The sequence below is a fragment of the Ochotona princeps genome, chromosome 12, assembly GCF_030435755.1.
Source record: "Ochotona princeps isolate mOchPri1 chromosome 12, mOchPri1.hap1, whole genome shotgun sequence".
Taxonomy (NCBI): Eukaryota; Metazoa; Chordata; class Mammalia; order Lagomorpha; family Ochotonidae; genus Ochotona; species Ochotona princeps.
This window is the reverse complement of record NC_080843.1, coordinates 8,689,570-8,701,619: the sequence shown is the minus strand read 5'-3', so window position 1 is coordinate 8,701,619 and position 12,050 is coordinate 8,689,570. Positions and strand designations below refer to the sequence as shown.

General features: G+C 52.9%; 1 protein-coding gene across 1 annotated transcript in view; it reads left to right on the top strand.

Moving 5' to 3' along the window:
* PCCA (propionyl-CoA carboxylase subunit alpha) overlaps positions 1-12,050 on the top strand; it is a 376,803-nt gene that overhangs the window by 359,238 nt on the left and 5,515 nt on the right. Inside the window, exon 22 of the mRNA XM_004577373.2 lies at positions 5,608-5,748. Coding sequence (XP_004577430.2) covers positions 5,608-5,748 — 141 coding nt within the window. The remainder of the gene's footprint in view (positions 1-5,607; positions 5,749-12,050) is intronic.

Sequence of the window (12,050 nt, the reverse complement as noted above, 5' to 3'; positions counted from 1 at the left end):
GGCTGTGGAGAGGAAGGTCTGTTTCGTGGTAGTTCCCCCTATTTATTTTGTCGACATTGGGCTTTAAGTGTCCCTCAATGTTTCTTTGTGGTTATTTTCTTTTTTAACATAGTGACCCTAACGGTAAAGTGTGGACATTGTAATGCAGGTGCCTCGGTTAAACAGTGAGACACTCATGGGCTCCTCTGTAAACACAGAAGGAAGATCTTGGCCTCCAACAAAGAAGCTCTGGAATTTTCCTCCAAAATGTAACAGTTGTGATAACCAGAGCCTGGGGCTCTGGGCTCTGGGGCCCCTGCCTCCTCCATGTTCCCTCGGGCAGCCCGCATGGTCAGCCCGCATGGTCTGCGGCAAACGTGAGCTTGTGGGAGCTGAAGATGTTAACTGTTACTCTGAAGCCGAGAAGCTGAACTAGAAACTGACCCGCTGCAGTTGTTCTCTGTGTAAAATTTAATCCTAACAGTGCTAATTACTAAGAAGCTGAATTTGTGAAAAAGTGCACAGCAGTAATTTGCACCTCGCTGTTGCCTTGCCATTAAAAAAAATGCGAACACATCCTCACCGCCATGCACTTGATTCATGAACTTCCCGGGCGCATGTGGCTCACTGACGGTTAGACGTGCCCCGTGACAGTCCCCTTCTGTGTCCCCCTTCTTAGGCGCGCACCCCCCGAGCTGTGGCGAGCCGAATGGGACGCCTCAGAAAGGGCCTCTCCTGGAGATGAAAGGCCGAAGGCTTGTCCCATTACCAAGAGCTCCTTGTTCTTGTTGTTAGTTTCAGGGGAAAAATGTCTCCCTTCTGCTTCTCCGCACCCTCTAGTAAGGTGAAATTATGGCCTAGAATAGAAATAAGTCACCGTTAGGTGATATGATGATGGTGATGCTAAAAATTGTAGTTTCAGTGTCAGATGCAAATGGTCTGCCCTGTTGGACTCACTTCCTAAGTGAGTAATTCGCTTGTGTGCAGAGTCCCCAGCAGATCTCAATCAACAGCCGTTTTGGTTATTTTTACTTACTTATTTTTCAGTCTACAAGACCAACTTCCAGCTTTGGGCAGAATTTCTGCAACAGCTCAGATAGTTTTCGAGCGTCACTCGTTAGCAGGTGCTCGGCGAAGGCGGAGGAGGATTCCGTTGAGGAGTGCACATTTCCACGCGTTCACCAGTGTGCACTCAGGACCCCCACACCCGCTGTTTGGATTTTTGGCAATCAAAACTTCTCCAAAGAAATCGGTATTTTTAAAAAAAGGAATGTAAAAAATTAATTTATCACTTGGTACTATGAAGAGTTGTGCTGTACTTGAAGAAATCCTGCTTTGGGGCAGAAAGCTGAGATTTCAAAGGCACCACGGCCCCATTTGGTTTTCCTGATAATCCTCTCTCCCCTATCTTCAGCTCTCATTCCTTTGCTTTCTTGCCTGTGGCTACATTTCTATCTCTGCATCAATTAGCACAGTGATTTATACAACAAGCAAGCAGTTTAGAGGTAATGGTACACAATTAACATCTCATTCCAGCATAAAGGGTATGCTAAATACCCCAGCCATAGCTTTCTCTGCCTGGAATTGAAATAAGTGTGTGTCCTAATTCATACGCTATGTGATGAGAAGTGGGCCCGCTTTGTACCGCACTACACCATTAATCTAATTATAGGTAGCTGCAAATGAAGTGCTGTCTGAGCTGGGAGATGGAAGAAAATAGCCTTTTGTCATTTAGCGTGACTCTGTGAAGGCAGATCAGCCTTTCCAGGGCAGTCCTGCAGAATGGAAATCTCCGTGATATTGCTGCCTGTTGCATGCTTTCTAATTACAGCAGCATCGTAAACACGAGCGGGCGCGGGGGATAAATAGAGCTGTAGAGACGCTGTCATGTGGGTTGGAGGAGAAAGTCCTCCGAGTGCTGTTGGATTAAATGATGCGTCTTGATGGACAGCTACCTTGAGACCACGCTGATGGAGTTGTCAGAGCCTTGTGCTAACAGGCTGCTGCTGGGCGGGCCCAGGGCTGTTCCTTTCACGGGGGCACTCCAGAGGGGACACGCACAGCCTGCCTTGCTCTGGGCTTTCTGTCTGGGAGACCCCAGTTGGTTTTCATAAGAACGCAAGCCCTCAGGCCCTACGCTGAAGTGGAGGGCACAGTCTTGTCCCTGGCTTTGCACCCAGTCGTGGTACCCTCAAGTATTATCTGGGTGTCCTTCGAGGAACCTGGGCCAGGAACAGTGGAATGACAATGCTAATTGCGCCTAAGTCTGCACGTTTACATGTAGCGTTTTTCCTGACTTTTCTGACACATAGGTGCCTTGGAAGATGCTTTTTTTTTTTTAAGGTGGTCATTTCTGTCACAGTAGTAAGTGACACATTTTCTCCAGCTTCGAGTTAAGGACGCTCGAACTGGTGCACATAATGCCACGTGCGGAATGCAGACACAGCTCTGCGGGTGTGGAGGGCCCGAGGGGGCAGAACCTGGAGCCGGAGGAGCCGCCAGCCTGTGCCTGCCACCGCGTGTGGTGAGGGTGGGATACGCAGCAAGTGGCCAGTGTTCCTGGAGGCTACATGAGTGATGTCAAGTAATGCACAGTTCAGGCTTATCCTTTGCCCTTGTTGGTGTTGACTGAGATGGTCAAGGGTGGCCGTGTTGAAGACAACAGCACTGAATCAGCTGAACAGAATTGTTCCTGGGAGAATGACTTAGAACCTGGGGCCCAGGCCACTTAAAGGAGACTGCATGGTGGGTGTGAAGTGACCACTGAAAACACCCAGGAAACAGGCTGGCCCCAGCAGCGGGGCCCGGGGAGGAAGCTGAAGGAGGCCCAGCACGCAGCGTTTAGGGTCCAGCGGGGTGCTGAGTTCCCGGTGGGCTCCTGCGCAGGTGCCAGCTGCGTTTGCAGGTTGCCTTTGAACTTGGGGCTGGCCGGAAAGCAGCCGCCCCTGCCCCCAGTCCCCTGCCCTCAACCCCCTAGCCCCCTCCCTTACTCCACTTCCATGTCCCGCCCCGCCAGGGCCGCTGCCAGCGTGTCTCAGCTGTCCACCTTCTGTGGTTTCCTTCCTGGTCCCTTTGTGGCTGCTGCGATTCCCTTTTCCTTTCTTAGTGTGGGAGACGTGGCTTCACATGGTAGACACCAGAGTGAATTCGCCGGGGGTACGTGGATTGTTAGGGTGACACCTCATTCTGCTTCACTGTCAGGCACGCTTGGAGGAGGCCCGCAGCCCCAGGAGCACCTGCAGGGTCACACGGGTGGCCCTCTGTGGGGTCCCCTAAGCCAGCCAGGGAGGTTCCATCTCCCCCAGGACTCCCATGGAACCACGCAGCTGGCCTGGTGGCTGAGGCCGGAACCCCAGCCTGTGGTCAGGCACACCCACAGTTCTGGAGCGCTGCTCGCCATGGCTGCCCGCTGCAGCAGGCACTTGAGTTCTAAGTCCTGGCTGGCATTCCTCAGTGGTGTTTTCTGGAGCCCTCCCTGGGTAGCGCCCCTGTGGGCCCTGGGGACTCAGGTGCTCTGAACTGGCTGCCTAAGGGGCACAGCCTGAGGGGCAGAGCTACATCAAAGCTGGCTGCTGCCAGAGGCCTTCTCTGTGCACCCCCTCTTTGTGTGTTCAGAGAGGTCAGGCCTCGTGAGGGGGTGTTCTCCATTGTTACTATTTTTTTTTTCTTAAACTTGTGATTACAATAAGTTGCTTATCCCCCAAACAGATTTCAGAACAATAAACAAATACAAAAGGAAAAGGAACATCTCCCGGCCCCAGAGGCTCCTCAGGGTATGTCTCCTTCACATCTCCTTCCAAACCAAGCAGGAGCCCTGCCGAGAAAGGAATCCGCACCAGAGGAAAATGATGAAAACAGTCAAAGATCCAGTCCCAGGGGAGACCCTGTCGTGGCTGTGGAGCGAGGGACGGCCTTGCTGTCTGCACAGGGCCCGGCTTACCTGTGAGCATCCGTTCTGTGCTCCAGGGCCCTGTTACTGTCTCAATGCGTGCGATACTGGCCCTGACCTGACACTTGGCCTTGAACGTTTTTGAAATGAAATCGTGCAAACAGCAGCACCCTAAGCCCGCCTGCCCCTCTGGCAGCTCAGCAGCCTGGCCTGGTCCTGTGTCTACAGAAGGGGCCTCAGTTGGTGACCGGGAGGGTGGCTTCTCCTCTCCGCTGCAGACCCAGTGCGGAGGATGAAACATGAAACTGCAATTTGCTCCAATTATGTTCTGGCTTCTCCCTCCACCCGCTGCCCCCCTGGACTTAATGAAGGACTGGGAGGTACAATTCATGGCTGATAAAGAATCCCTCTGCCCGGAGTCTTCATTAGACTAACAGCAGCAGGCTTGCGCCTTGCTTTGTGCACCGGCTGCTGGTGACTCGGATGTGTGTTAATAGGAGCAGAAAGCTTTGATTTGCACTGTAATTCCACTTAAGGATCATGTCCTTCAGAAGCTGGCAGACGCTCGAGCGTCGTGATTGCAAAACACACACTCAGGAGTATTGCTCTTCAGCCTGCCCAGTGCTGCCTCCTTCCTGGTGCAGCGTGGGCCTGGGCCGGGCCTGGGCCGAGTGCGCAGGCCAGCTTTGGGTTGTGAGCCCTCCCTGCCCCAGAAGCTCATCACCAGCTTTGAGCCTGTGAAGGTTCATTTGTGAGGGTTTTTTTTTTTTAAGCTTCCTGGAAGCTGCCTCAGTGGTGTGTCTGTCTTGCCCCAGAGAGATGTGCACCGGTGGGGTGCCAGGAGCCATCGGACAGTGGCTGCATCTGTGAGGAACGCTCCCTCCAGCCGTTTTTCGTGTTACTCTTTGCGTAGACCAAATGGTCCTTCTCCCAGATCTGGGCTTCTCCCTCCCCCACCTCACCCCAAGGGCGGGAATTCTCTGTATTAGAAGTGTTGTGTTTGGCCCTGGTTGTTGGCGAGCCCCTCCCGGAAGGGACCTGGAGACCTGGCTGGGTGGGTCGTTTCCTGTCACTGTCTTCCTTGCAGGTACAGAAGGTGTTTGCAGTCACATCTCATCCTTCTCTCGGTAAACACGTTGGTAAGCCCGAAAAGGAAAACGTAAAATGTTCAACCATGAATGCAATATTTTAAATCACAGACAAAATTTGGATTTCAATATTGTTTTGGCCAAAATGAACGCTGAAACCCTTTGTCTTAACTTGATAACACCCAGCGCGGCTGCTCCCTGGTGGGTGCAGCAACTCACACGTGGCGATCTGCTGCCATCTGCTGGCCGCCGCGCAGTGTCGACGTCTGTGTCAGTTCAGCCAGCTCGCGGGCTTTGCTGCTTTTGGGAAAAGTTTGTAAGCAATGAACAGAACACAAAATCCGCAGTTTTCTTTGTAAAGTTGCCATGTGTCTTATTATCTTAATGTTACAGGATGCGTGCTTATTGTTGATTAATAACTGGAACACTTTTCATTTCAAGAAATTGCCTAAGTAAAAACTGGCATACCGTATGTATGCCACAAAGAAACTATAAGATCCTGTTAACTGTGTAGATAATGAAAGCGCATTTGATTTTAAGGATGTGACTGTAACTTCAGTGTAATGGCTGAAAGCTGGTTGTAAATGAACTACTTTGAAATATCAGTTCCTCATTTATAATCATTTATGGTTTTATTTTGTTTCGTTGAAGTACAAGGTGCGTGTCTTAACAAAACTCGCTGCTGAACTGAGCAAGTTTATGCTGGAGAAAGTGGCTGAGGACACGAGCAGCATCCTGCGTTCCCCGATGCCTGGCGTGGTGGTGGCCGTCTCGGTGGCGCCCGGGGACATGGTAAGAGCGCATCTGGCCTGTGCATGGGCAGCTTGATGGCCTCATGTGTCCCCTGCGGGCCCTGTGGCCAGCAGCAGAACCCACAAGTGGTGGGTTCTTTCTCTGCCAATTCAGGGAACCTCCCCAGGCAGCACAGTGGGGCTGCAGGTATGGCCAGTCTACCCGTTTCAGCATCTTCTGTCTTGTACCAGCTGGAGCCCGGTTACGGCCAGGCCCACGCTGACGCTTCCCAGACCCGGCCTCGGGCAGGATCGGTGTAGGTATGCTGGCAGCTTCCTTGGAGAAGTGGTCCTTTTTTTTTTTCTGTTGCAAACAGATAAGTTTATTTGTGAAGGGACCAGGTGAGCTGGGAAGGGAGAGGAAGGGGAGAGCACCTCCCAAGAGCCGGAGGTGGGGTGGGAGAGAGAGACACCCGAAAAGTGGTCCTTTGCAGGCGGCTCGGCAAGGCGTCCGGAGCCTGTGCGTCCCCTCACAGGAGAATCAGGGCCAGGTGTGGGGAGTGTGGGGGCGTGGTTTAAAGTCTTCCACGTGCAGCTGCCGGAGGGCCTAACTGGGGGAGCCGCCCAGACGTGTGGTCTTAGGAAAGGTGTCTGTCACCAGTGCGTGGAGACCAAGACGCACAGGGCTCCAGTTTTGCTGTGGTGTGGGAATTGTCACTGCCAGATGTGATGGGTGTCTGTGGATAATGTGGTGAGCCCATGTGATTTTTCAGTGAAGTTGTTGGGGAAATGACTTACTCCTTACTCCTTGGTTATAAAGTAGTCTTCTTAGGCTGAGCAGGAACATGTGTTCGGCCTTGCCATGTCGTGACCACTGGCCCCAAGGTGGGTGTGTGGCCTCACTGGGTGGCCCGGAAGCAGAGTACCAGCTTATCTGGGAAAGCATGGGAGAGGCCAAGGGCTGCGAGTGCCCAGCTGTGCCCGGAAGGAGGCTCTCGGGGGGACGCTTTCCTGGCAGGAGCGTGGACGGGGGTGAGAAGTCAGGACCATTTGGTGACTGTGCATGTGCGCACACGGGAGGGGATGCGTGCCTGTGTGTGCGCGCATGTGCGTGGGTGTGTGCATGTGTTGGATGTAAGGGAAGGCCTTGCGCTGTGACTCCTCATTCCACAAGGTTAGTGCCCCAGGAGGCGGCCTCTGGCCTTGCCCTTGCTGTTGACAGTCACACGCCACAGTGTCTGAGAATTCATTCAGGAAGCTGTTCCGGTGACAGGTCATGAGCTGGCGGACACCGAGGCGTTCATTTGGTTTTCACATTTTCCTTCTTACACCCCACCCCCCGCCGGAGTCCCAAAGCCTAGAGACGTCCACCCTGCACTTATCAGCCTTGGTTATGGGGAATTTAGTTTAAAAATCACATTTGTGCTTTAAAAAGAATTGAGATGTTTACCCTGAGCTCTCACTGTTCTAATCCCTGAGCCCAGGTGCCCGGGGAAGGGACAGGGGAACGGCGGTGGGGGAGTGGGGATGGGGACAGCATCCGAGTCCAGGGCCCTGGGCCTGCCTCTCCGTGGCCACTCAGGGGCTGAGCAGGCAGCAGCTAGGCACAGCGTCGCTGTCTCCTTGCCAAGTCCTAGCCTCGATTTTCCACATCTGCAGGCTTTCCATGTCCTGGCTAATATTTTAATCATTTAATGTGAGGGGCATTTAACAAGAGAGATTGAGGTATATTCCTCCTGGATTCGCTGCAGGGCAAACACCCCACCAGCAGTGCTTCAGCGTGGGCCCTGGGGGATGGCAGAATTTGAAATCTCCCAGTGAAAGACATGCTCCCTGTACTTCCTGTGTCTCCTGGTGCTGGGACTCTGTCTGTGTCCTCCCCTCATCTCTAAACACTGTTGTGCAGGTGGCCAGGGTGGCCGCGCAGCCTTCGCCACCTGCCCCTCCTCTCTGCGGCCAGCACAACTTGCTTTCACATCCTTTGCCATTGTGTGGGTGAAGTGGTGTTGCTGCCAGAAAGAAACGGCTGCTCGGGCAAAGTGTCCCGAACGGGAAAGGGTTAGATGGACAGGGAGCGAAGCTTCAGCGTGGGCGCTCAGGCCAGCTTTGTGGTGAGTTCCACCTCGTGAAGGGAGTTAGCCCACGCCAGCACGCAGGCGGGAGAGTGTGCTGCTCCCGGTTCTGTGCACTGCATTCTGGCAGCACACCAGCTGAGCCGTGGTTTTCTAGGCTAGCTGAGCGAGGTTCCTCTTCTGTCTGTTGGGAAAACGTGCAGGCAGCTCAGGGTATGCACGTATTCTGTTTTCCTGCACAGCTTAAATGTGTTGGTTTTGTGTTGAACTTAACAAATAGCACAATAATGGGTCTGGTGACTCTGAGCTCTGGAAAAGTGTCACACAAGTCACACACAGAGCCAGTTGCAGAAAGGAGTTTGGAACCTTCAGGAAGGTTTTCTGAGGCGGAGCAGGTGGCAGGCCAGCTGCCGTGGGAACCCCACTCCTGCACGCAGCAGCGTGGCCGCCCCGAGTGCCTGCTCCGGTCACACAGCAGGCGTCCAGAGGCTTTCTTTATGGGCTCGCAAACTGGAGCCAAGGATAAGTTTATTTTGGTGCAAAGAGTTTTTTGAAATTTATGCCTTTTAAAAATTAATACTCTTTCCACGAACTTTTTAAAGGTGCCCTTCCATACTGTTTTCCAGTAAGTGTGGCAGTAAAATTATTTTTCATGATTGTGTAGCTCTTGTTTTTATTAAACACATAGAGAAGGAATGATGGTTAATACAGGAAAATGCTTATCGGGGAACAAGGCAGTAAGAAGGAGAATATGAATGAATGGTTAAAGCCAAGAATCACAACTTTAAATCAGAAAACAATTGCAGAATGACTTTTATAAGCCTTTGTTCATGCCTTTAAAAACTTTATTTTCTGGAAATGTTATTCCCATTGCTGTTTGCAGTATGTATGTGTGTGTGTATATATATACATACATATATGTATATACATGCATACATATAAAATACATTATATATACACACACACATTCTCATAACCTTGGGAACACTCACAAAATCAAAATTAGATTTTTTACTTAAAATTCCATATTCTGGAGTGAAAACGTTCAAGGTGTATCAGCTCTGAGTACCGTTACCTTCGGCAAGAGCGGCTGCATTGGCAAAGCACGTTGCTCTGTAGAGTAGAATCCAGTCATCATGACGCGTCGTGTGATGTCTTCAACAAAAGTTAAAAATAGCAGCAAAACAGGGCCAGCTGCAAGAGCACATTAACTGCATAGTGGCCTCACGACTTTTCAGTCAGCGCAGACTAGCCCACACAGCCAGCTTCCTTGCTGCCTTGGATGGCTCATGGTCCCAAGCCTCATGACAGGGCCCGGGGGACCAGCTCTGTGGCTTTCCCAGCTAGTGTCCGGGCCTCATGGCAGGGCCCGGGGACCAGCTCTGTGGCTTTCCCAGCTAGTGTCCGGGCCTCATGGCAGGGCCCGGGGACCAGCTCTGTGGCTTTCCCAGCTAGTGTCCGGGCCTCATGGCAGGGCCTGGGGACCAGCTCTGTGGCTTTCCCAGCTGGTAGCCGATAATTTGGCCAGCTGGGACATTGAGAAAGTTGGCAGCTCACAAAGTGCCTGTTGCTACTGTGTGTTTCCTCTTAGCCTGTCCAAGGTGATAGAGACAGACTTGAGGGTATTTTGTGAGTCAAGAAGCAGGACAACCATTTTGGCTGCACATTGGATCTTTCCCAGGACTGAGGTCTTCCCACGGGCAGTGCCCTGGTCCCACCTGCTCCCCTTCTGTGCTCATGCGTCACTGCCTCTGGCCCTGATCTTCCCTCCTTGCCTTTGCTCTTAGCTGTGGGCAACATGGACCCCAAGAGTCAGGTGCCCTGTGGCAGGGGTTGGCATTCACAGTGCCCACTTCAGAACTGAGCTCCCTGCCCATCTGGGGAAACGGGAAGTACCCAAGGGGAATGCTTTTTCACTTCTTGACGAGATGAGCCTTCTGGCTTCCTCTGCCGGCAGAGCTGGAACTGGCCCTCGGACAGGTGTGTCTGCTGCACCTGTGTCCCCAGGCAGCCCCCGGGCCATCATTGCATTTTCCCTGGCACCAACACCAGCCTGGCCGATACCTGGATTTCCAATCCTAAACTAATCATAATAATTAAATTTACATGGTTTGCAACAGTGGTTATTCAAGCAGTTAGACGAGATGCCAGCCCCTCACCCAGACCTCACATCCCTGCCTACTGCACGGATGTGCAGATTCCCACACTTGTTAATATCCTTGAACCTGAAATGTTGACATCCTACAGAGCAACTCTGCAAGCCCCCACGTGCTCTCTGCTCAGCTTGGCCACGTTTGCTCTGGAGTTTAGTTAGCAACCAAGCATTATGTAGACCAGAGCCTGCTCCAGGGCCTCACCCCAGTCTGACTTGGGTCCTTGTAAAAGCAAACACATTCTCTTCATCTCTTCCAGGTAAAGCTTAGCGTCCACTGTTAGAGTTCCTTTTGCTGAGAGGATCGAATTGGGAATTCTTACAGCTGAACTTGCCCAGCAAAAGGTTACCCATGTAAGGTTAAAATCTTTTGCTGGGCCCATCAGTAAGTAAAGCAGTGTGGGGAGGCCCCCGGGCTGGCGTTTGCTTTCGCTCTTGCACGACACGGTCTGTGTGGAGTTGGAGGACCTGGTGCCTTTGCTTAAACGTTTCTGAAGATGGCCGTGTTCAGCCCACCAAGACTCCGGCTGCCTCTTCTCACCCTTTTGCTGAGAAGAGACGAAGAGAAACCGAAGCTGAGTGGTTTCACCGAGTCTTAGAGAACAGCAGGCTTCACAGAAGCAGGAACCCCAGGTCGGAGCGTTACCTGGCGCTGCTGGCCTTGCCTAGTTCTCTGCAGTGTCAGGCTTCGGCTCTGGAGGGGCTGAGCGGCGGGGAGCAGGCAGTGTTTCCCTTCACTTGGAGTGTTTGGGGAAACAAGGCTTGCTGAACTGGTCCTCTCAGCGGCCCTGGTCGGTTCCAAGGAGTGGCCGCAGGAGACCCGGCGGGCTCAGGGCTGGCACACAGCGCCGGGGCCTCCCTGCCTGTGTCCTCCGCTGCCCGCAAAAGGGGCTTTCAGGTGGAGCTGAGGGGCTGGGGCATTTCTTTGTGAAGTGGCCAAGGCTCCTGTCCCTTTGCTCCCCCAGAAGGGCATGGGCTGTGGCCTTGCATGTCCCCTGTGGGCAGGTGTCTGTCGGCCTCCCCGGCTGAGCCTGTTAACAGTCTCAGATGCCTTGCTCTGCGGGGCAGCTACCTGCACCTTTCTTCCGGCCTGTGCACCTGTGCTTTGAGCCCGTGGGGAGGATGGGGAGGGATCTTTCAGATGGGAGGCAAGGAGTTTCACTTCGGCAGCTGCCATCAATTGCTGGTTTTAGGGTGACCCAGGATGGCAGAAGCAGAGACCTCGGCAGGCCCGTAAGCCCTGTGAGCCTTCTGTCTCGCTTGGCAGGGAGACACAGAATGGAGGACAAGAAAGAAAGGCTCTTCTTTCCATGAAAATCCTCCTTCCCACCCACCCGGCCCCGCGCTCTCAGCTGCACCGAGTGATTTGGTGCTCAGTCTTGCATTGAAACAGTTGCTGTCTGAACAGGCAGGAAACAGTTTCCTTTTAATTGCCGATCATTCGGAAGTGCCTCACAACCGCTTCTGGGCGGCAGGTGCTGCGCATTAATTGGCCTGCGCAGAAGCCAGCCAGGGTCCCTTGCAGCAGGCCCAATTTTCGGCCGAGGGTTTCAATAGCTTATTTATGATTTGGTATAATCTGGCGTACATTATGGGCTTCTGCACGTGTCGTATTTCATGGTCTGCAGTTTCTAATGTCATGTGGGTTTCAAAACCTGTGTTCCTCTGCTAATGTAGCAGCAGCAGGTAAGCTCAAAATACCATCCATCAGGAGCTAATTTTTTATCCAGATACTCCGATGACTGATGAACCTGTCTTCTGTATGAATGTTTAGCACAGTAGACAGCCATATGCTACTGGCACAATTTCCCCTGCATTCTTTACTGCGCCTCGAGAGGGGGGCTCGTAGGGCAGGAGAGGGGGAGGCAGAGACAAGCCTCCCCCCTGCACCCCGCCGCCGTGGATGGCCACTGCCCCATACTTACAGGAGAACCCTTTTGGGTTCGGACGATGAGAGGTGTTGAAGGAAATCCGACTCTGGCCTCCGCCCCCACCCCGTGCGCGCCTAGGCTGCCCGGGAGCCTTGTGTGGTTGCTCCCCGTCTGTTCCAAACAGACCTCAGCCCATTAGAGGGGCCTCCCTTGTGTGGGCCGACCGCAGCTGTTACTGTAAACCTCATCCAGTCACTGTATCACTCCC